At 48.4% G+C, this 23,838-nt stretch overlaps 1 protein-coding gene and 1 non-coding gene across 2 annotated transcripts in view; one reads left to right on the plus strand and one right to left on the minus strand.

Moving 5' to 3' along the window:
* Positions 1-3,428: 3,428 nt before the first annotated feature.
* The window catches only part of IFT140 (intraflagellar transport 140), a 67,052-nt gene continuing 46,642 nt past the window's right edge, over positions 3,429-23,838 (plus strand). The window contains exons 1-11 of the mRNA XM_007453578.1: positions 3,429-3,575; positions 5,971-6,192; positions 12,462-12,583; positions 12,715-12,857; positions 14,396-14,571; positions 15,473-15,564; positions 16,154-16,260; positions 16,944-17,089; positions 20,037-20,240; positions 20,376-20,448; positions 22,271-22,362. Coding sequence (XP_007453640.1) covers positions 3,429-3,575; positions 5,971-6,192; positions 12,462-12,583; positions 12,715-12,857; positions 14,396-14,571; positions 15,473-15,564; positions 16,154-16,260; positions 16,944-17,089; positions 20,037-20,240; positions 20,376-20,448; positions 22,271-22,362 — 1,524 coding nt within the window. The remainder of the gene's footprint in view (positions 3,576-5,970; positions 6,193-12,461; positions 12,584-12,714; positions 12,858-14,395; positions 14,572-15,472; positions 15,565-16,153; positions 16,261-16,943; positions 17,090-20,036; positions 20,241-20,375; positions 20,449-22,270; positions 22,363-23,838) is intronic.
* TRNAE-UUC (transfer RNA glutamic acid (anticodon UUC)) lies at positions 4,997-5,068 on the minus strand. Its single transcript has one exon. It is a non-coding gene; the product is annotated as a tRNA-Glu (tRNA).

The raw sequence follows: 23,838 nt of genomic DNA on the forward strand, positions 1-23,838 counted from the left end.
CTTGGGCCGAGCGCCCGAGCGCGTGGCTGGTCAGGCTGAGGCTTCGGGGTGTGGGGCGGGCGTCCGAACGGTCAGCGCGAGACAACGGCCACCTCCGGCGCAGACAGGTCTGACTGAGGGCCGCGTGGCTACTTGAGGCACGGGGGAGCTGACCCGGTGGCGAGGAGGCGGCGCCGGAGGCGCTCGCGGTAACGCTGGGCCTAGGAGGGAATCAGAAAACCACCTTTCTGCGCTGTCAGTACTGCGGCCCGGGGAACCGCACGCATAGTCCAAACCAGAGATGGCGTTCCTTCTTGTCCATGGGATCCAGCTATGACCCTGCACTGCCGAGGCCCCGGGGGCTGTGGTGGGGGCGGTGGTGAGGCTTTTCGGGGTGGCCCCTAGTGCCTGCCCCCACACCTCTCCACTCTGCCGCCATTGCCTCTAAGTCCTCTGGTTCCCTCCCGCAGCATCTCCAAGCAGTAATGCAACTGAAGTTATCCTTAGTACCACGAGCCGCTCAGTTGAAAGACCTTAACATTTTCTTTCCCAGAAGGTGGTTTAACGGAGGCGTAAAGACCTTGCATCGCTGGAGGTAGGTGAGAGGATCAAATCGGTGAGAATAAATGAAATTTTTTTCTTTCCCCCCAAATTTATATATTGCCAAATCGCCTTATGTTCTAGAGACCCTGAGGGTTTTTTTGTTTGTTTGTTTGTGTTTGTTTTTGTTTTTGCGGTACGCGGGCCTCTCACTGTTGTGGCCTCTCCCATTGCGGAGCACAGGCTCCGGACGCGCAGGCTCAGCGGCCATGGCTCACGGGCCCAGCCGCTCCGCGGCATGTCGGATCTTCCCAGACCGGGGCACGAACCCGTGTCCCCTGCATCGGCAGGTGGACTCTCAACCGCTGCGCCACCAGGGAAGCCCTAACCCCCGTTTTACAACTGTTCCAGGGCTGGGGATGCTCCGATGGCCCCTCACCCTGTGGGGCAGATAATCTGGTAGGAAGTGGAGGATGGTCAGTCAAACACACATTTACAGTAAACTCTGAATGCAGCAGTGGAGAAATACAGGGTTCTATGAGGACTCTGGGCAGAAGCACTGGACAACCTAGAAATCAAGTCCAAGAGCTCAGTGGTGGAAAAGAGGCTTCTTGAGTACCCAAAGCAGGGGTGTCAGGGAGAAAGCTTCTGGGAAAGCCCCAGGCAGGAAGAAAGTAATTTAAAGATCTTTCAGCATACTTGCTTATTACAAAGTTATGTTTGAAATAAAAGATAGAGAAAATCAGGTTTAACTTTTTCAAGTGCTATTATAATTCTTTCTCTATCATTACAACAAAATTAATATGTTATTCATTTTTCCAAGGCATATTTTTACAAAGTAATCTTGTTAAACATGAATAAGAATTTCCCATAGCCCAGAATTTAGACCCTTGATTGGATGCAACACATTAAAACTCACTTTAAAAGGTTTCCTTGCTGCATTAGACTGACCAGTTTTTAACCTGGTGTGTCTCATTGTCAGTGGCTCTGTGTGAACATTTGCATGAAGTCTTTACTCAAGGAAGACAGAGCCCTGACCAGTGTGCATGTCCCCTAAGTGATGTGTGCAGGACCCAGTTCCTGCCCTCTCCCCTGACTCCAGCCCCACATCCCCCTGCTCCTCTGGCCAGTGTCCAGCTACTCTGCTAGGTGTCCTGAATGGGTTGCTCTTCAGCTTGTGGTGGGTATATATCAGGGTATATATTCGTAAGAGAAAGATAAACATTTGAAATGTGACTGTTCATTTCTACCCACCTGCCTTCTAGCTTCTGGAAGAACAGGGTTTCCTTCTCTAGACCCAATCTGAGCCTTCATGGCTTCCTCTGATACAACTATTGTATTGCTAAAAGCAAATGGCATAGTCCATTCCCTACTCTAATGATAGAATTTTGCAGGTTCTGGATAACTTTTTTGCACAATTTTTTTGTTGTGGTTAAATATACATAGTATAAGATTTACTATTTTAACCGTTTGTAAGTATACAGTTTAGCAGCGGCATTAAGTACATTCACATTGTTGTGCAGTCATCACCACCATCCATCTCCAGAATTTTTTTCATCTTCCCAAACTGAAACCTTGTATACAATAAACTCTAATACCCCATCCCTGCCTGCAGCAGGCCCTGTCAACTACCAATCTACTTTCTGTCTCTATGAATTTGATGACTCTAAGTACATTATATAAGTGAATCATACAGTATTTGTTCTTTTGTGTCTGGCTTATTTCAGTTCTTCTAGGTTCATCTATGTTGTAACATGCGTCAGAATTTCATTCCATTTTAAGGCTAAATAATACTCCATTGTATGAATATACCACATTTTGTTTATTCATTCATTTGTTGATAGACATTTGGGTTGTGTCCACCTTTTCACTATGAATAATGCTGCTATGAATATTGTGTTTAAATATCTGTTCAAATCCCTGCTTTCAATTCTTTTAGGTATATATCCAGAACTGGAATTGCTAAATTATATGGTAATTCTATGTTTGATATTTAGAGACCCACCATGCTGTTTTCCACAGCATCTGTACCATTTTACACTCCTACCAGCAATTCACAAGGGTTCCAGTTGCTCCACATCCTCACCAAAACTTTTTACTTTCTGTTTTTCTGATAATAGCCATCCTAATGGGGATGAAGTTGAATAGTTTTAAATGGTAGCAAACCAACTCACAAATAGGCTTTTCTCTAGTTAGCTTCCCCAAACTGACTGTAGGATGTGAAAAAATGGGCAGTAGTCAGACTGTCATTCCATTCACCTTCCTACCCCTCCCACAAAGGGACAATATGCACATCTTTTCCAGGAAAGAAAGAAAGATGTTAAGTTCATGTAACTGATCAAGTTCATCTTCTCCCCAGTTGCTCTGGCTTTGCTTGACTGCCTAGCAAATGAATCCTTTTGCTCCTGACACCTCAGAGGAAGGCAGGGACAGCCTTGGTTTTCTATCAGAAATTGGGTGCTAGGTTTTTCTGTACATTTCTCTTTTGTGAAGCAGTTTGCTTTTTTTGTTTGTTTGTTTGTTTGTTTGGAAAGGTTGCTTAATGGGGAGCTATAGAAATATAAATTGTCCTTACTATGATTGGGATAAAAATGATCAAGGTTTACACATGTAGTCTAGTCCACGGGGCTTTTCTTTATTGTTTTGATGGCAGTATGTGTTATTCCTTTCCATTGTTCAGGTCTAATCCCTTGCCTCTAATTGTATATTTTTCCTGTTAGAGACCTCTTCCACATAAAATTGCCTGTTATTGGTCTTAAGGGGTGCTGATAAGTTGCCGAATATCTTGTAAGTCTGTGATGCTTCTTTTTCCTAATTCTGTATATAGTAGTTTTGTTTTGTTCAAGACCAACAGGACTTGGTTGTCTTTTCCCTCCAGGTTTCAGCCCTGACCAGGCCTGCGTTTCGTCATGGCCCTTTACTTTGACCACCGCATAGAAGCCCCAAATGCAGTTGGGTCTCCCTCCCACATCAGTTGGCACCCCGTTCACCCGTTCCTGGCAGTCGCTTCCATTAGCACAGCCTCAGGAGGCAGTGTGGATATATATCGGGAGCAAGTGAGTGCAGAAAGCAGCAATTCTGACTGCAGTAGCTTCTGGCTCTTGTCTCTCTTTTGTTAGTGTGTGTGTGTGTGTGTGTGTGTGTGTGTGTGTGTGTGTGTGTTTCTCACTGAGGTCCAAACTCCCAATATTATTAAAGCCCTATTATGTGAATAACTCTTTTACCCCTGCTATTTAGTTTTGGGGACATATTTAGGAACGCTCAAGGCAGAATCCACAGTCAATTCACGGTCACCAGCAAGGTTGTCTGTCCATCCCCCTCCAGCCTCCCGTTGGCCATTCGAAACTATTTGTTTCCTGGAGGTGCCATAACAAATTACCACAAATTGGGTGACTTAAAACAACAGAAATTTATTCTCATAGTTCTGGAGGCCAGAAGTCTCCAACAACAGGTTAGCAGGGCCCTGTCCTCTCTGAAGGCTCTAGTGGAGGATCTGTTCCGTGCTTCATATTAGCTTCCAGTGTAACCAGCAGTCCTTGGTGCTCCTCGGCTGGGACCTGTATCACTCCAGCCTCTCCCTCCATCCTCACACAGCCACCTGCTCTGTGTGGCCATGTCTCTTTCCTCCTTACATAAGGGCACCAGTCATACTGGACTAGGGCCCACTCTAATGACCTTGTCTTAACTTGATCATCTGCAAAGACCCTATTTTCAGATAAAGTCACATCACAAGTACCAGGGGTTAGGACTTCAACACATCTTTTTGGGGTGCACAATTCAATTCATAACAGAAACTTTCTAAATGCTCCTCCTACTTCACCAAGAAAGATGGATTTCCTTTCCCACTCCCTCCTCTGCCCTCTGCAGTCTCGATGTCACCCCTGAAATTTCACCCAAGCAGCCACACTCATCAGCGATGGCTACATAATGTGTCCTGCTGTCCCTGCCCCACACACATTCCACCCTCTTGTAGGGTCCTCCGGAGAGCACCCCTGAGGGTCTTCCTCACCCGGCCCCCTTCATCCAGGCTACCCCCTTCCCCGCCAGGCCCTCCAGCCTTCCCCCTGTCCCAGACAGGCCTGCCGTTGGCCCCCCTCAGAGCACATCCAGGCCTCTTCTCCCTCTGTTTCCTCCTCCTGGGGTTGCATCACCATCTATCAGTGGATGACTTACAAGCCTGTGGCTCCAGCTCACCAGTCCCCCCCCAACCCCTGAGCAAGCCCTCCCCTCACGCTCCACAAAGGGCAAACCCTCCTGGTATGCTCATCTTGGTCTCATCCCAGGTATGGGTCAGTATTTGGCCCCAGTGCCAAGCACAGTGTCACCAACTATTTCAGAGTAGATGCCTCCCTTCTGGGAGTCAGACAACTCTCCAATATGTATCATAAAATTTTCTTTAGAGTAAGTATTATTAAATCCAAAATAATAGCAATTTTAGATTTTTTCTTTCTGCACCATGCAGCTTGTGGGATCTTAGTTCCCCAACCAGGGATTGAACCCGGGCCATGGCAGTGAAAGTGCCAAGTCCTAACCACTGGACCACCAGGGAATTCCCTAGATAAAACTTTAAATTTTAGAAAATTTAAAATATACTATTACAAAATAAAGTGTACTTCCTGTGTTTCTAATTGGCACAAGGAGACCATTAGGATTTCAAAATAATGATTTATTGGATGATAATGAGGTCACAGATGTAGCAGGTGTAACTGAGTTTACTAGGAAGAGCCCAGTAGAAGTACTGAGAACAAACTGAATTAATCTCTGAAAACACATTTATACCTTAAACCTACTGCCTTAGAAAATTCTAGAAAACACAAGAATATACCAGCACATATTCAATTAGCTGTCACAGCAATGACATCATCACACATCACAGAGCTCCGGAAAACTGCACTGTACACTCATGAGAGAATGAGAGTTAACAGGGCAGATTATGTCTTCATATCATCCTGAACATGACTTTGGCATCACAGACCCCAAAAACGTTCTAGGGTCACCTCACTACACTTTGAGAGCCTTGGGTCAACACACTTCACCCGCTGGCCCACTCCTTCTTTTTGTAAATAAAGTTTTATTGAACTCCCTGGCGGTCCAGTGGTTAGAACTCAGAGCTTCCACTGCAGGGGGCCCAGGTTTGATCCCTGGTCAGAGAACTAAGATCCCACATGCCACACGGCGTGGCCAAAAAAATAAATAAAAATAAACAGAAAAAAATTTTAAGTAAATAAAGTTTTATTGATAAACTGGTCCATGGGGTCAGTTGAATGTTTACCTTATGCTTTTATAGTTCAGCTGAGGCAAGATGGGTGTTTCTATGAAAATTAAATAGAATATTTCCTTAACAAACTGCTCATTATGTCCTCTAGCTGATGTCATTCCATTGACAAGGCAGAAATTCTTAGAGTAGCAACCACTCCCTGTAAAATAAAGAATTTACCTCGTGTGTCACAGGGTGAGTGTGTGCCAGACACGCATATCGAGAGGTCGTTCCGGGTCACCTCCCTCTGCTGGCACCCGACGCGGCTGATCCTGGCTATTGGCTGGGAGACCGGAGAAGTGGTCGTGTTTAATAAGCAAGACAAGGAGCAGCATGCAGTCCCCCCGACGCAAACCGCTGACATCACCATCCTCAACTGGAGCCCCAACGGGAACTGCCTGGTATCGGGGGATAGGGTGAGCAGACACGCTGAGACATTGACTTCAGATCTGCATTGCCCTGTACATGCTCTTAGGGACCAAATTATTAGAAACTTGCGGTTGCTGAGTTCAACTGATTTTGTTGGCTGTCATGGCAGATTTTGTTTTATATTGGGAGGAAGGTTTGAATGTTTTATTCTACCATCTCACTCTGTGGCAAAAGTTTGTAATTTTTTAAATGAACATTTCTAGGAAAGTACATTTACAAAGATGGGGTGGTGCTTCATGTACCCCCAAACCCCACCTTCCCTGAGCACACCGCTTCATTGCCTAGGAGCCCCTGGTCCTGATCATCTGGCCCAGGGCTTCCTAAGCAGGTCAGTTTGCCCCCAGGGGACACTTTGCTGTGTCTGGGGAGATTTTTTGTTGTCACAGGGATGGGGGGGGGGTGCTTTCTACTGGCATCTGGTGGGTGGAGGCCAGAGATACTGCTCAACATCCTCCAATGCTCAGGGCAGACCCCACAGCAGAGAATTACCAGCTCAAGAAGTCAACAGTACACAGGCTGAGAAACCTGGTCTAGATCTGTTTGATTGAAAAATGACAGCAGAACTTGTATAATGTGTTTATTTATTTTACACGTTTAAGGTAATACATTTACATGTTTCAAAGTTCAAAAAATACGAAAAGGTATATACTGTAAAGACTCTCCAGCCCCACCCCATCCACTCCCTCCCCTTTCCTGCCCTCCAGCACCTACAGCTTCTTCAAGTCTCTCCAGTGCTCCTTCAGTACACGCAGGAACACAAAATGCATTCTCTCCCCAACTTCCAATTTTGAAAAATTTCAAACCTTTAGGGGAGTTGAAAGAATAGTACAAACAACACCCTTGTACCCTTCCCATGAATTCAGTAGCTGTTAATGTTTTGACACATCTGCTCTCTCTGTATATCTGTATTTTTTCCCCATATATTTGAGAGTTTGTCACAGACATCATACTTCATCCGTAAATGCTTTGGCATTGATCTCCTAGAAGCGTGACCACATGTGCTGTCACACTCAGGAGGGTGAAGCCCATGAACTGGTTTCCACTGCTGTGCCATCGGTGTGACAGCTTTTCCTGCTGTCCCAGTAACGTCTGTGCTGATTTTGTCCTCACCCAGAAGCCAGCCAAGCACAACGCTTTGCGTTTGGCCGTCATTTCTCTTTGGTCTCCTTTCATCAGAACTGGTCCATGGTCTTGTCTTTTCTTTCTTCTCTCTCTTTTTTTTTTTGGTCTTTCATTATATCAACATTTTGAGGGGTCCAGACTAGTTACCTTGTAGAATGTCCCTCGGTTTAGATCTGTGTGGTTGTCTCCTCATGACTGCCTTTAGGTTAAACATCTTGGCTGGGAGCTTCACACAGAGGGCGTCATCTCTTTCCTATCTTCCTCGGTCCTTTTCACATGAGGGCAGTGCCCAGTGCACCCTGTGCTGTTTCTGGCTTTTCACCTGACGCTGCGTCTTCCAGGTCTTTCCATGGTGGTGCACGGCGAACCTCCTCGCTCTCTTTTAACCTGCCCTTCATTACACCAATGTGTTATCATTTACTTCCCCAGCCTCTGTGGATAAATGGTCTCCAGTCCTTTGCTGGACAGTGACACAGTGGCTGGCCTCATGCTTTTGTCCTTTTGCACGTGCGAAAGTTTAGAGAAATTCCTGGAGGTGGGATCCAGGGCATGCGCTTGTGGTTTGGTGAGTGTCCCTACACCTCCCTCCATGGGGCTTGACCAGCTCCCACCAACCCACAAGCATGTCGTATCCAAGCTCAGAATTTTGCCTGGAAAAGTGCTATCTCGGTCGTGTTCTAGTTTGTGTTTCTCTTCCTCTTGAGGGTGAATATTACGTAGAAGAGCCATTTATACTTCCTTTCTGTTCATATCACTCATCCACTATTCTATTTATCCTTTTGTCTGGATTTTTCTTCTATTTTTCTAGTCTATTCCCACCTAATGGCATTGCTCTGCCCCCAGATTCCTACTTCTTTGGTGATCTTTCCCACCTTCTTGCTCAGAAAATCCCCTAGAGGAATAAAAGAATTCAGGGTCATTGAATGCCATCATTCTCATCTTGGCTTTATTAAGAAGCAACTAACAGAGTAGATGACTCAGGCATGAAACAAAGCCCAGGTTGGTGCTGACCAAGTCTTGGAGTCAGGATTTAAGAACAGAAATACCTAGCACTTCTCTAAGAAAATCTACAACTGTGCTGGTCCTAATTTCATACTGGACTCAGGCAGGCAGAGAAGTAATAACAAATGAACAGACACACTCAGAGCATTGACCTCTGAGACACCTGCTCGCAGGCTTGGCCCAGGGTCTTTTCCACTCTCCCACCAGAGACCCAGTTTGATTACCGTGAGACCCACCAAACCTGCTGAAGCAGGAAGACACACGTAATCTGCAGCCCTCAGAGTGTCCCACAGTCTCCAGGGACAGGAGCAGAGCTGGCTTCCGACATCCAGAACCACGAATGAGGTGTCTGCTGCCAGCATCCGCCTCTCAGGGCCCCTTCCTGCACAGCCGACTCTCTCCTGTGCCATCCGTCCAGGAGGCTGCTGGAAACAAAGGAATCCACCTGCTCCAGTTTCACCCCAGAGATGACCTGCCCTTCCTCCTCGGTCCCAAGTCCAGCTCGGGCCAGGTGCCCCCTGTGCAGCCACCCTTGGGCCTGGGGCAGTGGGGAGATCCCTGGAAGAGGACACCAGGTGAACACTTGGTCGGTGAAGAAGCGGGGAGGACAATGCATGTCCAGGGCTCATCTCCCTCGCACTCTCCTGCTGGACAAGAGCTGAGGGCGAGGAGCAAGTGCACCTACACACAGGAAAGGGCAAGTCGCTTCCTGATCTCTGAGATAAACCATTAGTGAGCCAGCTGTGAAGTGACAATGTGTCCCGACAGTCATATCTGGAGCCCTAACTTCACACTAGTCCCTTAGTACCTTCACCTCCTGCTCTGCACGGGACTGGTTTCCCACTTGAGGGTGAGATGCTCTCACTTTTCCTTCAAGTCTTACTGGATAAAGTTATTTGAATGAAGTGACCTGGAAGGAATGGCAGCGAGTAAAGAGACCACTCTGAACACAAAGGATCCCCCCTCAGGAGTAGTAAGAGGTGCAAAAACCCCTTAGAATTGAGGGGCAATGAGCAGGAGGCCCCGAAGAGGCATCTGCTTTGCCATCTTCTACTTGGTGTCTGCGTGTCTATCTGGTTACAGGAGACCTGAGGTGACCTCCTGTGGCTTCCCCTCCTCGTGTGTGTGTGTGTGTCTGTGTCTGTGTGTCTGTGTCTGTCTGTCTGTCCTTGTATCAGAACAAGGGTCTGCAGTCATCTGAGCAGAAACCACTGCTCCAGGGGCTCCGGACATTTCCATCCTTTAAATTCTTCCCCAGCTCAACAGTCGGGGGATCTGGACAGGCCGAGTGCTCGTGTTTGTGTTCAGGTGCCCAATGAGCTGTCACCTGGAAGCTCGTGTATACTAATAAAACAGAGTCATTTACTGTGTTAAAAATTAAGTGCTGGATAGGAGTTCCCTGGCAGTCCAGTGGTTAGGACTCGGCACTTTCACTGCAGGGTCCTGTGTTCAATCCCTGTTTGGAGAGCTAAGGTCCCGCAAGCTGCGCAGCCGGGCCAAAAAGAAAAAAAAAGAAAAATTAAGTGCTGGACGATTGCACTTGCAGGGCAGAGCAGAAGGCCATCTCCACAGAGGCCGTGTGTTCCTAAAACACACAGCAGGGCCCAACTGCTGGCCCCTCTAGGGAGGAGGCTAGGTGACAGGGACGGAAGCCTTCCCATTTCTGCCCTTACGTGTGTTTCACTGTGCAAGTATTATTTTTTTAATGTCATTTTAAGAGTAATTTGTAAACACACAAAAAAATAATGTTTTTATTCTTTTTTTTATAAATTTATTTTATGTATTTATTTTTGGCTGTGTTGGGTCTCTTTGTTGCTGCGTGCAGGCTTTCTCTAGTTGCGGCGAGCAGGGCTACTCTTCATTGCAGTGCGCGGGCTTCTCACTGTGGTGGCTTCTCTCGTTGTGGGGCACGGGCTCTAGGCGCACAGGCTTCAGTAGTTGTGGCATGCGGGCTCAGTAGTTGTGGCACACAGGCTCAGTAGTTGTGGCGCACGCGCTTAGTTGCTCCGCAGCATGTGGGATCTTCCCAGACCAGGGTTCAAACCCGTGTCCCCTGCATTGGCAGGCGGATTCTCAACCACTGCGCCACCAGGGAAGCCCCAATGTTTTTTTTGTTTTGTTTTGTTTTGTTTTGTTTGTGGTACACGGGCCTCTCACTGTTGTGGCCTCTCCTGTTGCGGAGCACAGGCTCTGGACGCGCAGGCTCAGCAGCCATGGCTCACGGGCCCAGCCGCTCCGCGGCATGTGGGATCTTCCCGGACCGGGGCACAAACCTGTGTCCCCTGCATCTGCAGGCAGACTCTCAACCACTGCGCCACCAGGGAAGCCCCCGCAATGTTTTTATTCTTACCTTTATAAAGCTGGCAAAGTCAAGAAGAATCTGTATAATAATATAGGATTTGAATTCTATATATACTCATGTTACATACTATTTCTGATCTTATATACTTTTCTTAGAGGTCCACTATACAAGTTGCTTTTTAAGGCCCACATTTTTTTTTTTTGGCCGTGCCACACAGCATGCAGGATCTTAGTTCCCTGACCAGGGATCGAACCCGCGTCCCCTGCAGTGGAAGCGTGGAGTCTTAACCACTGGGCTTCCAGGAACGTCCCAAGGCCCACATTATTTGAAAATCATATTCTTATATACAGTAAAGCAATGTTACCCAGCATTGGGGGTATTGGAATGAAAGCGGCTTGAAAGAAGGGTGGGAAGATGACCTCACTGTCTGCTAAAACACCCACTGACCCTGAGCAAGAAACAGACCTTGAGGACTGCTTGGGCAGCGCAGCAAAGCGGCCTCAGGGTTCGAGGGAAACACTGCCATTTGGCAAAGCTTAGCTTGTCCCAGCCAGAAGCCCTCCTGGAAAATTGCTCCTGGACCAAGTCGTCTTCCCCGCAACTTGAACTTTTCTAGCAGTTGTCTGAGCCATTAACTTGAGATTTTGATGACTTTGATGTTGAACATATAGTACACCTGGCACCCAGATCTTGGTTTCTTCCAATAAAAGGAACCAGGGCTCCTTGGAGAAATGGCTGATCCTCGGGCTGGGGCAGGACGGCAAGCCCGGAGGATCTGTAGGCCAGGATGTGAGGAGGTGCTTACAAACCCACAGCGATGGACGCATCGAAGGGACAACAGAGCTGGAGGAAAGAGCTCCCGATGGCGGAGCTGGAACAATTTGAGTATCTAAACAAACAAGGGAATATTGGGTCATAACCCAGAGTAGAAAATAAATATTCATGGGTCCATCCGTGTGTCCATATTGATGTAAATCTATGATTTAATAAATCAGTAAATGGTGGACAAGAGGCATTTCTCTCCAGATGATCTAGGAAGTGAGGCATAACTCCCCTTCCTACGTGTGGGCTGCACACAGCGACTTCCTTCCAGGCAGGACAGGATGGAAGGAAGAAGAAACTCCCCAGTGAGGGAGGTCACGACATGACCTCAGCAGACAGGTCACGCCGAGGGCAGGGACCCCTGATCCGACGTGTCGACAGCAGCACTTGACCTCTGGTCTTCCTCTCAAACCCATCACCCCAACAACAATGAGAAAAACATCAGGCAAATCCTGCCGGAGGGACATTCTACAAAACCCCTGATCGGTCCTCCTCAACGCTGTCCAGGCGTCCAGAACAGGGGTGTCTGAGCCACCGTCCCAGCCCAGGGGGGCCCAAGGAGACATGGCGACCAGATGTCTGTGGGGCCTGGACAGGGTGCCAGGGCAGGAAGAACTGAGGAGAGGTGAAGTACCAACTTTAGTTAGTATCATGTGCCACAGTAATGTAGGGTCAGTAATAGGAGAAGCTAGGTGTGAGGTATGGGACTTCTCTGAACTATCTTTGCCACTTTTCCTTAAATCTGAATCTATCCCAAAATTAAAGATTTGTTTTAAAAACTGAACATGTGACACATGTTATCTCCAGGGAGTGAAGATGGGACGGGGCACAGAGAGGAGTTTCTGGTTCCTTCATTGAACACTAAAATTGTTTTGAGTTTTTCATGGTGCACATATAGTAGTAGTATAATTTTAAAAGAAAAAAAGGAGTAAGCCCATGCTCTGTTGCACAGTATCACTCTCACCCTCCACCAGTCACTTGCTAAGAATGTGACCTTGGGTTTTCCAGCTTGGTGTCCTGCTCTTATGGAAGTTGGACCAAAGGGGTCGAGTACAAGGGGCACCGCTGCTGAAACACGAGTATGGAAAACACCTCACTCACTGCATCTTCCGGCTCCCCCCTCCCAGCGAGTAAGTAGAGCTTGGGTGGTGGCTGGCGGGGCCGGGGATGTGGCTCCTCCTGACACTGGAAGGGTCTCCTCTGTGGTTATACCACCTTCGTCCAGGGAGCAACGAGGAATCTCTGTCACATTTGCTCTTAGGGACCTCGTTCAGTTGGCGAAGGCAGCTGTGAGTGGTGATGAGAAAGCCCTGGACAAGTTTAACTGGAGGAAGAGTGGCTTTGGAAGTTTCCTGAAAATGGGACCTCAAGAGGGACTCTCATTCTTTGTCAGCTTGACCGATGGTAAGACGCTCAGGTTGGGGTCTGGGGACACTGCAGTGTTTCGGAGTGTCTGGGAGATTATAAGCGAATGGATGGCGTTTCTGCATAAAATTGCAGGCTGTGCACCACTCCCAGATGGATGCCGTAGCCAGCTTGTGCAGGTGTTTATCCAGGATCCAAAGGGTGGCTTCACCTTGACCTGATAGAAACAAATTGAGCTTTATTTGCGTTTGAAGGTTTTTCAGGAGGAAGCTGTCCAGGATGTGCAGCCCAAGATGAATTGATGCCAGGGGCACCCAGCGTGGTCTCCAAGCCAGCAGCGGGGCTCAGCTCTGGGGTGGGTGTGACCAGGGCACGCTGGACCAGCAGCCCTGGCAGGGCTGGGCCATACGTGCTGATTTAACACGGCTCCCCCGCGGTGTGCTAGGAGGCAGGCGGCATCCAATAGATGCAGTGTGAGGTTCAGAGAGATAGAGGGTCTCGTACACTCACGAGACGTTCATGAGTGCCTTCTCCCATGGGAAAGGGGCCCTTCCTGGGGTGATGGGGTTCGAGGACGTGTGTGGCCAGGCAGCTTAACCGTGACAGGTGACAGCTGGGAGGGGCTGGGGCATTTGTCAGTTTAAAAGTAGAGAGACTTGGCATTTCAGGAGGGGAGTTGGAGGGACCCAACGTGGGCACTGTGGGGGCGGCGGGGGCCCTGAGGGAGGAAGGAGATGTGGCAACTGGAGGCCTGGCTCTGCAGGGGGTGTCAGTGCTGACCCCACCCAGCAGCCGTGCAAGTGGGGCAGATGATCCCGTGTCTTTGTGCCTTAGCTTCCAAACATGTACAGTGGGGATCAGGATAGTACCTGCCTCCAGAGCCTCTGCACACGGAGCCCTCACACATCTGTGCTCAGTAAATACTAGTTACTGTTATGATTAGCCTCCAGACAACCTTGAACCTTTAAGCTTAATAAGAACTCAAGTTGTCCACTGGGAGTGAGATGGGAGGCGGCATGGAGGGTGAGGAGGCTCCCGAGAGCCGCAGAATGAACCCAATCCCAAGAACTCACAGGAGGTGCTGCCACCGTGCTCAGAAGCCTGAAAGCAGAACCAGGAGACAGCTCGGGGGCAAGAGGAGGGTATCCAGGCTGGGAGGGGCCCTGGGGCCGAGGCAAGAGCCTGGGGAAGGCAAGAGGGTGCAGGCCAGACGCCAGCCAGCGATACCCGGTACCCGGGATGGAGGGTGCAGGCCGAGGCTCCGGGGAGGGTCATAGTTAAGGCCCCGGCAGACGGGTGATGGACGTGTACCTAGGGGACTGAGATGACCAGAGCATGGAGGCTGTGCATCAGGAGGGTGGTCAGTGTGAGCGCTGGACAGTGGTGGAGGGAGGATGGCAGACACAGGGGTCCTGGCTGGACTGACCCAGAGATGGCAGGGGTCACGTGACAGTGTTTTTAAAATGGCTTATTTGTAAATGGTTATGATGAAGATGTTTACGTTGAAAGTGTCCCTAAGTAGGTAGAATGGCTTTCGGGGAGTGTCCAGCCTCCATGGACACATTGCTTTCCCGCAGGGACCGTGCACTATGTGGATAAGAAGGGCAGGACGACCTGGGTGGCATCCACGGACAGCTCCATTCAGACGCTGTTCTACCTGGAGAAGAGAGAGGTGCTGGTGGCAGTCACCGAGAGCCTGCTGCTGTGTCTGTTCACGGTGATGCCCGAGGGCGCAGCCGAGGAGGTGATGAAGGTGAGGAGGTGATGGGGGGGTGCCCCAGGGGGTCTCCAGCCTCCCTTGCCCACCTCATACACCCCTTCGTTTTGGTTGAGGAGTCTGTGTTTCAGGGCCAGAGCTTTAGCACCTTATTTATTGTGTACCATTGTGGTCACAGGTTGGGGAGACACCAGGGGATGGGGCCTCCCAGAGCCACAGGAGGTAGGGGGCTGTGGCGGGGACGCCTGGCTATGTGCAGACCTTGAGGGTTGTCACCAGTGTTCCCTCTGTGACACTACCGCTGGCCCACACATATGCATTGCTTTATCCGAGGGGTGTGTGACAATCACAACTCTGGATGCCCTGCCATCCGCATGGGTGCCTCGCCCCAGGCCGGGGCACTCACTCGCAGGAGGACGCCAGGAAGCCTGGGGCATTGGGTGTTGGTCAGGCAGCGCATGCAGCTCCCTGAGGCCTGCATGCCGCTCTCCTGCCACTTTGTTGGTTTACACCCAAGGATTCAATGGTTCTCAGAGGACTCCGAACCTTCCCTAAGATGCTCTGGTCGATGCAGAAAAGTCGGTGTTCAGGGGTCCTTTGTGCACCTCTGTCTACACAGCAGTTGAAATGTGGTCACTGAGTCCTGTGAACCTGGGTTCAAATCCCCCCTCAGCCCCTTGCTGGCAGGTTTGCTCTGCACACAGGCTGTGACAAGCTGCCTCACCCAACGCGGGGCACCCCTGTCATTAACTACGTAGTGTGCAGTGGTTGCTGCTTTGGCCTGAAAGGCTGGGGCTGCCCTTCCAAGTGTCCACAGCCACCCTCACTTCCTCCACTTGGTGAGTCTGCGGGGAGTCACTGCCAGAGAGTCCAGCTGCTGAACAAGGGCCTGGTCTCGACAAGGGCGACGTGCTCCTTTCAGGTTGTTGTTGTGCAGGTAAAGCTGAGTGGAAATATGGGTCGCCAGGCAAACGTCGCCCTGATCAACGGCAGCCTTCTTGTGACCGCCACTGGGGAGGCGGTCCTCAGGTGAGATCCCGACTCTGCAGAGAGCGCTGGGGTTGAAAATTCTGTCCCATACAGTCTCTTGAGTACACTTTATGTTGGAGTGTAACATACATATAGAAAAATGCACAAATTATGATGAAGTGTTACTAATTGGGCACATCCACGTAACCAGCCCTGAGATGGAAGAACAGAACATATCAGAGACCCTAGGCATTCTGCCCGCCCCCGCAGGGGTCACGCTGTCCTGACATCTGCCTGCCTTTTTGATCCCCGGGTAGATGGAATCCCGTGTTGTGTTCTCTTGGGTCCGGCTGCTTTAGCTCATGTGACATTCAAGGGTTCTCCCTGGTTGGGTGCTTGGAGTTCCTTTGTTCTCATTGTGACCCAGTGCCACACAGGAACCCTCTTTTATTAACAACTGCTCCCTTTGTTATGAACAAGACGTAACATAGATAACGTAACAACGACATGCTTTTCTCCTCAGAGTCCAAAGGGCCATGTCTTTTTCCTGATTTTTAAAGTTTACTCTGCAAGTTGAACAAGACCCTCACAGCTGAGGGAAGCCCACTAACACAGTCCCCGCCGTGGGACTTTCCTCCTTGCCTTGTAGATTCTGGGATTTAGAACGAGGAGAGAATTACGTACTGAGTCCAGAGGAGAAGTTTGGTTTTGAAAAAGGAGAGAATATGAACTGTGTTTCTTACTGTAGAGTCAAAGGTGAGACTTCCCAGCGTCAGAGGGAGAGCCCACCTCAGGCTTTGCTCTGTGCTGTGCTGTGATGATGTGGAACTCAGGGCTGTTCTAAGAACCATACCTCAGTTACAACTATGTCAGTCACTCGAGTACAGTCAGCCAAGAGCAAAAAAGAGGCAGGAAAGCTGTGTTGTCCCATGTAGTGGTCAAGGAGTTTGGTCAGGAATGTGACCAGCCTGGCTGCGTGAATTGGTGTCTGTTCCTCCTGAAACCTCAAGAAAAAGTCAGTGTGAGAAACATTAAATATATATGTGTACACGGATGTGCGTATGTGTACACACACGCACACACAAATATGACAGAAAGAATAGGAAATGCACCAGAGCAGCACTTTCGTGCCCACTGAGTGCTACGTGCTGTCTGGCATTGGGAAAGCAGCCCTGAACACAGGCAGGCAAGCTCCTCTCTCATGGGAGAAACCAGAGAGCAAGCAGCACCACTGCCCCAATCCCCCGTCCACACATGTACACACTGTGTCACTGCGAGTAGTGAACTCCTGCTAAGGAAGACACGGCCAGGTAAGAGGCTGGGCAGTTCCTGGACGGAGGGCCGACAGGCTGGTATTTTAGAGAGGGTGGTCAGAGAAGGGAGCTTGCTGCTGTTTTTATCCCTTTTCAACTTAATGTGAACTTTCTTTTTACCTACAGGTCTTCTGGCAGCAGGTACCGATAAAGGGCGTGTAGCCATGTGGAGAAAAGTGCCAGGCCCCCAGAGCAGCCAAGGGGTGGAGGGCAAAGACAGGTGGACCCTTCAGATCCCCACTGAGCTCGAAGGAAACATCACACAGATAAAGGTATGCCTCGACGGGGCACTGGGTGCACTCATTTTCTGCAGAAGTGGAGGCAGTAATTGCTCTGAACCTATTTTCGTCAGTTATTCAAATTAAGATAAAAAATAACAACAGTAAAATATTTTTAAAGGCCTTTTGGGTTTCAGAACTACAGATAAGGGATTGTGGATCTGTAGTAATCTATATTTATCTTTTAAAATCTAGCTACCCGTCCATTTATCCCTATCATCTATTTGTCTTATTTATTTATTTATTTGGCTGTGCCGCACGACTTGCAGAATCTTAGCTCCCCGACCAGGGATTGAATCTTTACCCCAGCAGTGGAAGCGCCAAGTCCTAACCGCCGGACCGCCAGGGAATTCCCGCTCCAGTTTCCTCTTAATGCTCCAAAACTCCACTGTTTTCTGGTCATCCTGAGGCTTGAAATTGCCCCTATTCTGTTTCAAACAAAGTCATTCTGTTGGGGAGCTTGCTGTTCTTGTGGACTGCCTTTCCCCTCAGGAAAAGATTTCTGAGTCACTGCTCCACAGCCTGGTAGTGGGGAGAGTAGCTGGCTTTCTGGGGTGACACCCTGCTTTGGGAGCTGGGAGCTGGACACAGGAGCCTCTGGTCCCGGATGGCCTCTCCCAGAGAGGAGCAAGCTGGGGCAAGGGCCTGGGGGCCCAATGTGGTCTGGCTCCCGCTCCTGATGCAGAGCCTCCGTCCGAGCCACCTGGACCTGGCCTCTGTGCCGGAGCTGGGGGAGTGAGAGATGCTGGCAGCCGCCCCTCCCAGGAAAATGCCGGAGGAGAGGGAGCCCCGGTTTCTTGGCCAAACCTGCCTGCCAAGCTCACCTGCCACAGACTCTGCTCTTCCTACCAGACTTAGTAGACTTTCTTCAATAAGTCTTTCTTTATTTACTCTGTGCCCAATTCCCAGAGAAGAACATGGCTGTGTTTTCATAATTTTCACCAGTTATGCCTACTATGTCCTCGGGGCTCCTCACTTGCCTTTCTGGAACTTGCCTCTCAGATCTGCTCTGTGTGAATTTTTTTTTTTTTTTTTTTTAATTTTTGGCTGCACCAAATGGCACGCAGGATCTTACTTAGTTCCCCGATCAGGGATCGAACCCACGCCCCTTATAGTGGAAGTGCGACATCTTAACCACTGGACCGCCAGGGAAGTCCCTGAATTTTTTAAGATAAAGTTTACTTAATCTATACTAATCAGGAAATGAAAACTTACATGGTAAACAGTTTAGGGATACCTTAGAGCAATTTTGGGAATTACTTTTAGATCCTCATCTCAGGTCATAAATAAACATAGTTTCTGGATGAATTAACGAGTTAAATATTTTTAAAAGTTAGGTCAGGGACTTCCCTGGCGGTCCAGTGGTTAAGACTTCACCTTCCAATGGAGGGGGTGTGGGTTTGATCCCTGGTTGGGGAGCTGAGATCCCACATGCCTTGCAGCCAAAAAACCAAAACATAAAACAGAAGCAATATTGTAACAAATTCAATAAAGACTTTAAAAATGGTCCACCTGTTAAAAAATGAAAAACAAATTAAAAGTTGGGTCAGAATAACTGGCTAAAAACACAGAATATAATCAGATCTGTAGAGAAAGTGTAACTTTCTTAGATTTTAAGTAATAAAAGAAGTTGCAAAAGCAGAGGGACAAGGTTGAGTCCATAAGAACATGTCACACTGGGCAATGTGAACAGGAAGGCTGGGATGAAAGGAAAACTGAGCTGGGTAAAGATTCACTTTAAAGGGTTAATCTCTAAAACACCAAATTTTCCCAATTTTTAATGCATAATTTTTTTCTTCATTTGAATACCAATCCCAGTTGATGTGTACATTGAAAGTATTTTTGTTTTTTTGTGGGAGAAGAAAGGTGCTGTTTTAAACTGATGGCTCACCTTACCTTTAGTGATAACTTAGAATAAAGGACGTGGAAAATACTCACATTTATAAGAAAAATATTAAGAATGCCAATGGAGGGAATTCCCTGGCGGTCCATTGGTCAGGACTCGGTGCTTTCACTGTGGGAGCCCGGGTTCGATCCCTGGCTGGGGAACTAAGCCTGCATGCTGCACTGTGCAGCCAAAAAGAAAAGAATGTAAATGGATAAGTGATGAAGGAGAGTGCAGATAATTTACCTAAGGGTGGTTAGTAGAATCCATGGAAAACATGTAACCTCAGTGGTAATGAAAGAAATGCCCATTTTAAATAATAGGAAGAGCCACACTAACTTTCTTGAAAGACGTAAAACAAAAATTGACTCAACAGACCATGTTCCTCAAAGAGAAGCCTCAATCTTATAATTATTTCTTTCCAAATAAATCTACAAATTACATGTTTCCAGCGAAAATAAGGAGTTTTTTTTTTCCCCTGGGGGAATTCAACACAATAATTCTAAACTCATTTGGTAGAGCAAATGGCCAAGAAAAAATTTGAAAAAAATCAGACCATTTCTGTATCCTGTACCAGAATATATCTGAAAGGTATAGCAATTAACATGGCATGCTTACTCAGGAATGGATAAATATATCAGTGGAGTAAAGTTGGAAATCCAGAAATGGATTTGGAAGTTTAATATGAAATTATGAAAGTGGTACTTGACATCACTAGAGGAAGTCTGGATAGTTCACTACAGTGTGTAAATTTGCTTTCCATTTATAAAACATAGACGCCCCTAAGTTCATGTCAGTAAACTCTAGAAGATGCTCAACCAGTCAGGACAGACATGAGCGAGAACAGCCACACAAGTTTACCCACTGGATCTAAACTCTGAGTGTTGTTATTTTAAAGTTTTTCTACAAATTATACATTTTATACTTATACATTTTTAAAATCATGTTTTTAAACAAGAAGAAGAAATAGTGCTTGGAAATTGTTTATGAATCCTCGTACTTATAACGTTGCCCTGACTGCACCTCTCCTTTCTGTCTCTCAACGTGGGAATGAAGTGGGGCTCCAGGAAGAGCCTCCTGGCAGTGAACAGCATCAGCTCCGTGCTCATCCTCCGCGAGCAGGCCATGTCGTCCCACTTCCACCAGCAGGTGGCCGCGGTGCAGGTCTCCCCAAGCCTACTCAGTGTGTCCTTCCTGTCCACGGGGGTGACGCACAGCCTGCGTACAGACATGTACATCAGCGGAGTGTTCGCCACCAAGGTCACTGCCAGGGTGACCATGGGCTTGGGTGGGATCGTCGATGTAGACAGAAAACCTGGTCAGTTGTTAGGGTCATTCGGGACAACGAGACCCAGACGGCCGGTTGCTTTTTAATTTCTGTGGTTCTCTTTGTAGGATGCTGTTGCCGTCTGGAATGGAAAACAGGTGGTGATCTTTGAGCCTTCTGGAGCCACATTGCGAAGTGCAGGTAGGAGTCTTTTCAGCCCCACGAAGGGGACTCACATCTAATGGGAGTGGGTGCTGGTGCCTGTGGGGTGGGCAAAGGGCAGGCCCAGGGCCATGGGGAGACCCTCATGTCAGTTCTCATGCCTGGGCCTGCGTTTCCAGAGCCTCCCTATAGAAGCCAGTTGAGGTAGTTAAGTCCTAGGCTCCAGGGTGATGAAACAGCTCAGAAATAAGTTGGCATGAGTATGAAGAACCACAGTGCTTTCTGGTGAAAGGGGTGCTACACACCTGACTTCTGAACTTCCCAGAGCATGCACAGCAGTGAGCCCGTGGGGTCTCGACCAAGGCCAACCTCTGTCTGAAAATTTCAGGGTGGATCTTCAGAGCTGTTCCACCTGTCCCATCCATCGCTCCGACTCTCTTTCACTTTATCTTCTGCTCTTTAGCACATGTCTCTATGAGTTACGGGGCTGCTGTTACAAGGACCACAAAACGAGTGGCTGTTTAGGAGTTATTCTCTCACAGTTCTTGAGGTCAGATGTCCAAAATTAGTTTCACTGGCCAAAATGAAGGTGTTGGCAGAGCCCCAGAGGCTCTAGGGAAGACTCTGCTCCTTGCTTCTTACAGCTTTCGGTGGCTGCCAGCAATCCTTGGCTTGGGGTCACATCATTCCAGTCTCTGCCTCCACTGTCACATTGTTCCTGTCTAAAAATCTCCCTCCCTCTTATAGGGACACTTGTGATTTCATTTGGGGCCCATTTGCATAATCCAAGATAATCTCCCCATCTCAAGACCTTAACATCTTTGGCCATATAAGCTAATATTCATGGGTTTCAGGGATTAAGACGTAATCTCTTTGGGGACATCTTCCCACCAAGCACAGTGACCATCAGGACCTGCTCCTCGGCAAGATCTCCTTCTGCACAGTTCTTACCTTCACCCATCCTGACCTAGGCCCTCCTACCTCACAGGGGGATTTGTCATTGCACTGTTCCCAGGGTGATGCCCTCCACGTGCTTGTTTGAATACCTCACACCTCCATGGGGATGTTTTTTCACAGGTTATCAACTCTATCCCTCATATTATTCCCTCACTTTTTTTTCCTCCTCTAACACTTTTTTAGAAAAGAACACTTTTCCCACCCTGCCCTGTATCGTGCTGATAATTCACGTCTTCACCTCTCTTCTACCATAGACCCCTTGAGGGGCAAGGGTGAACTTATCCTCCCAAGAGGATAGCACAACAGGTGCTGAGCTATTGTCTGTTTTGTGTGTGTCATCATCTTCCTAACTGGATAAGAACCTGTCTAGAGCCAGAGACTAGAGCTTGTGGTCTCCAAAGTTCCACATAAGATAAGCAGATGCTTGAACAATCATGCTGTCATAGATGCTGTGCTACTGGAAGCACCACTGCTAGATGGGAGAAAAGAGGAGAGACCATCAGTGACTGGTGAGGGCAGGGTGCCCAGCACCAAGTCCCCACACCTGGCCATCACTGGCAGCTGTGGCCCTGGCAGGTCCCTGTGTCTCAGAGCCTCACTTTCCTCATCTGCAAGACAAAGAAAACACACCTTTCACAAGGCTATTGTGGGTGCCAAGGAAAATTAGGGAACACACATGAGAACACTTCTTGACTATACCGCAGCTCCACCCCTTCTACCCTTCTCACCGTGGTTCCTTCTTTAGATCCTTAGTTGTAGAAGATCTTTTCTGCTAGGTTTCAGTCTTTCTCATCAATAGTTGCCCTACAAAACGTTCTAGTTTTAGTGTGAGAATGCTTCTTAAACTCTAAGGAGCTATGATGAGACTAGCTGCTGCTGTCCTGACCTTTATCTTTAATTTTAGGTACCTTCCTGTGTGAGTCTCCAGTGTTAGCCATGCACGAAGAAAACGTTTATACGGTGGAACCAAACCGAGTCCAAGTTCGAACCTGGCAGGTAAATTGCTGCTCTAGAGTGAGTGGCCTGTGACGTTAAAGACAATTAGAGCAGAGTTTAAAATGCCATCTCTAAATCAAGCCAGAGCCTGCTTAATGACTTCACTCAACCACATCAGATTGCCCCCACTGGGCGCTTGGTTGTAAAAATGGATTGTCGGATAGCCCTTCCATCAAAAACTCTTGTGACTTCAGAAGTCAGGAGGTGAAAAGGACTACATGGCTGGACGTTGAATGCATGGGGATGTGAAATGGGAGGAAATTTTGCTGTGTTTAATGTGCATCTTGAGGGCTGAGGGGTCATCAGTTCAGGACATATCTTTAGGCAAAACTTTTTCCCTGCGTGTGTCTGAGGGTGAGGCCAGGATGGGAGCAATGTGTGCCTCCAGGATTACAGGCCTTTAACACACCATTCTGTTCCCTCTGGGTGGTGTGCAGTAAGGAAACCCTGCCCACATCCCGTGCACACTTGCTGGACCCCCAGAGCTGACATGGTGTATTAGTTTCCTGAGCCTGCCATAACCAATGACCACAAACTTAGTGGCTTAAAACAATAGAAATTTATTTTCTTTGCAGTTCGGGAGGCCAGAAGTCCTAAATCTAGGTGTGGGCAAGATTGGCTCCTTCTGAGGCTCTGAGGGTGAATTTGTCCCATGCCCCTTCCAGCTTTTGGTGTTGCTGGCATTCCTTGCGTTCTTCAGCCTATAGACAGATCACTCCAGTCTTTGCCTCCATCTTTACATGGCCTTCTCCCTGTGTCTTAGAAGGACACTTGTCCTTGGATTTAGGGTCCACCCTAATCCATAGTTGTCTCCTTTTGAGATCCTTAGTTATATCTGCAAAGACCCTTTTTCCAAGATACATCCAAATGGATGTATCTTTCAGGTGCTGCCATTCAGCCCAGTACATGCAACAGTGTTCTGCATCATGGTTGAGGACATTTGTTATGGTACTGGTTTTAGCTCTCAGTATGACTGCTTTGTCCAGCTCTGAGTTCTTTCCTGGGGTCCAGGATTTGATTTCCCAGGACTGCCATGTCCGTGTCCTTGTACCTCACAGCCTGCACTTCCACTCTTGCATTCAGCAATTCCTGAAAGAGCTTCCATGCAGTTCTACTTTCTAGCAGGAGGGTCAGACAGTAAAGGTGCACACTGAAGTATGGAGGTAGGTGGGAAGTATTGCAGGGGGTGGCATTGGAATAGAGACCTGACAAGTCAGGGAAGCGCCCGCAGCCCCACTCGCCTCCTGGGGCAAAGTGCAGGTGGAAGGAGCTGGGGCCTGGTGAGATACATGCCCTGCTTCAGGTCAAAAGTGAGGCAGAGAGGCTGGAGGGAAGGAGGGATGGGCCTTGCATACTGCTGATAGTTGTGGAGGGACATCACCTGTGGACATAAAGCCAAGGCAGGGAGGGGCCCTCCTAACAAAAGATGAGGGAGCAGCTGGGTTATCAGAGGGGTGACCTGCGGAGCTGGAGAGT

The sequence above is a fragment of the Lipotes vexillifer genome, unplaced genomic scaffold, assembly GCF_000442215.2.
Source record: "Lipotes vexillifer unplaced genomic scaffold, Lipotes_vexillifer_v1.1 scaffold914, whole genome shotgun sequence".
Lineage (NCBI taxonomy): Eukaryota > Metazoa > Chordata > Mammalia > Artiodactyla > Lipotidae > Lipotes > Lipotes vexillifer.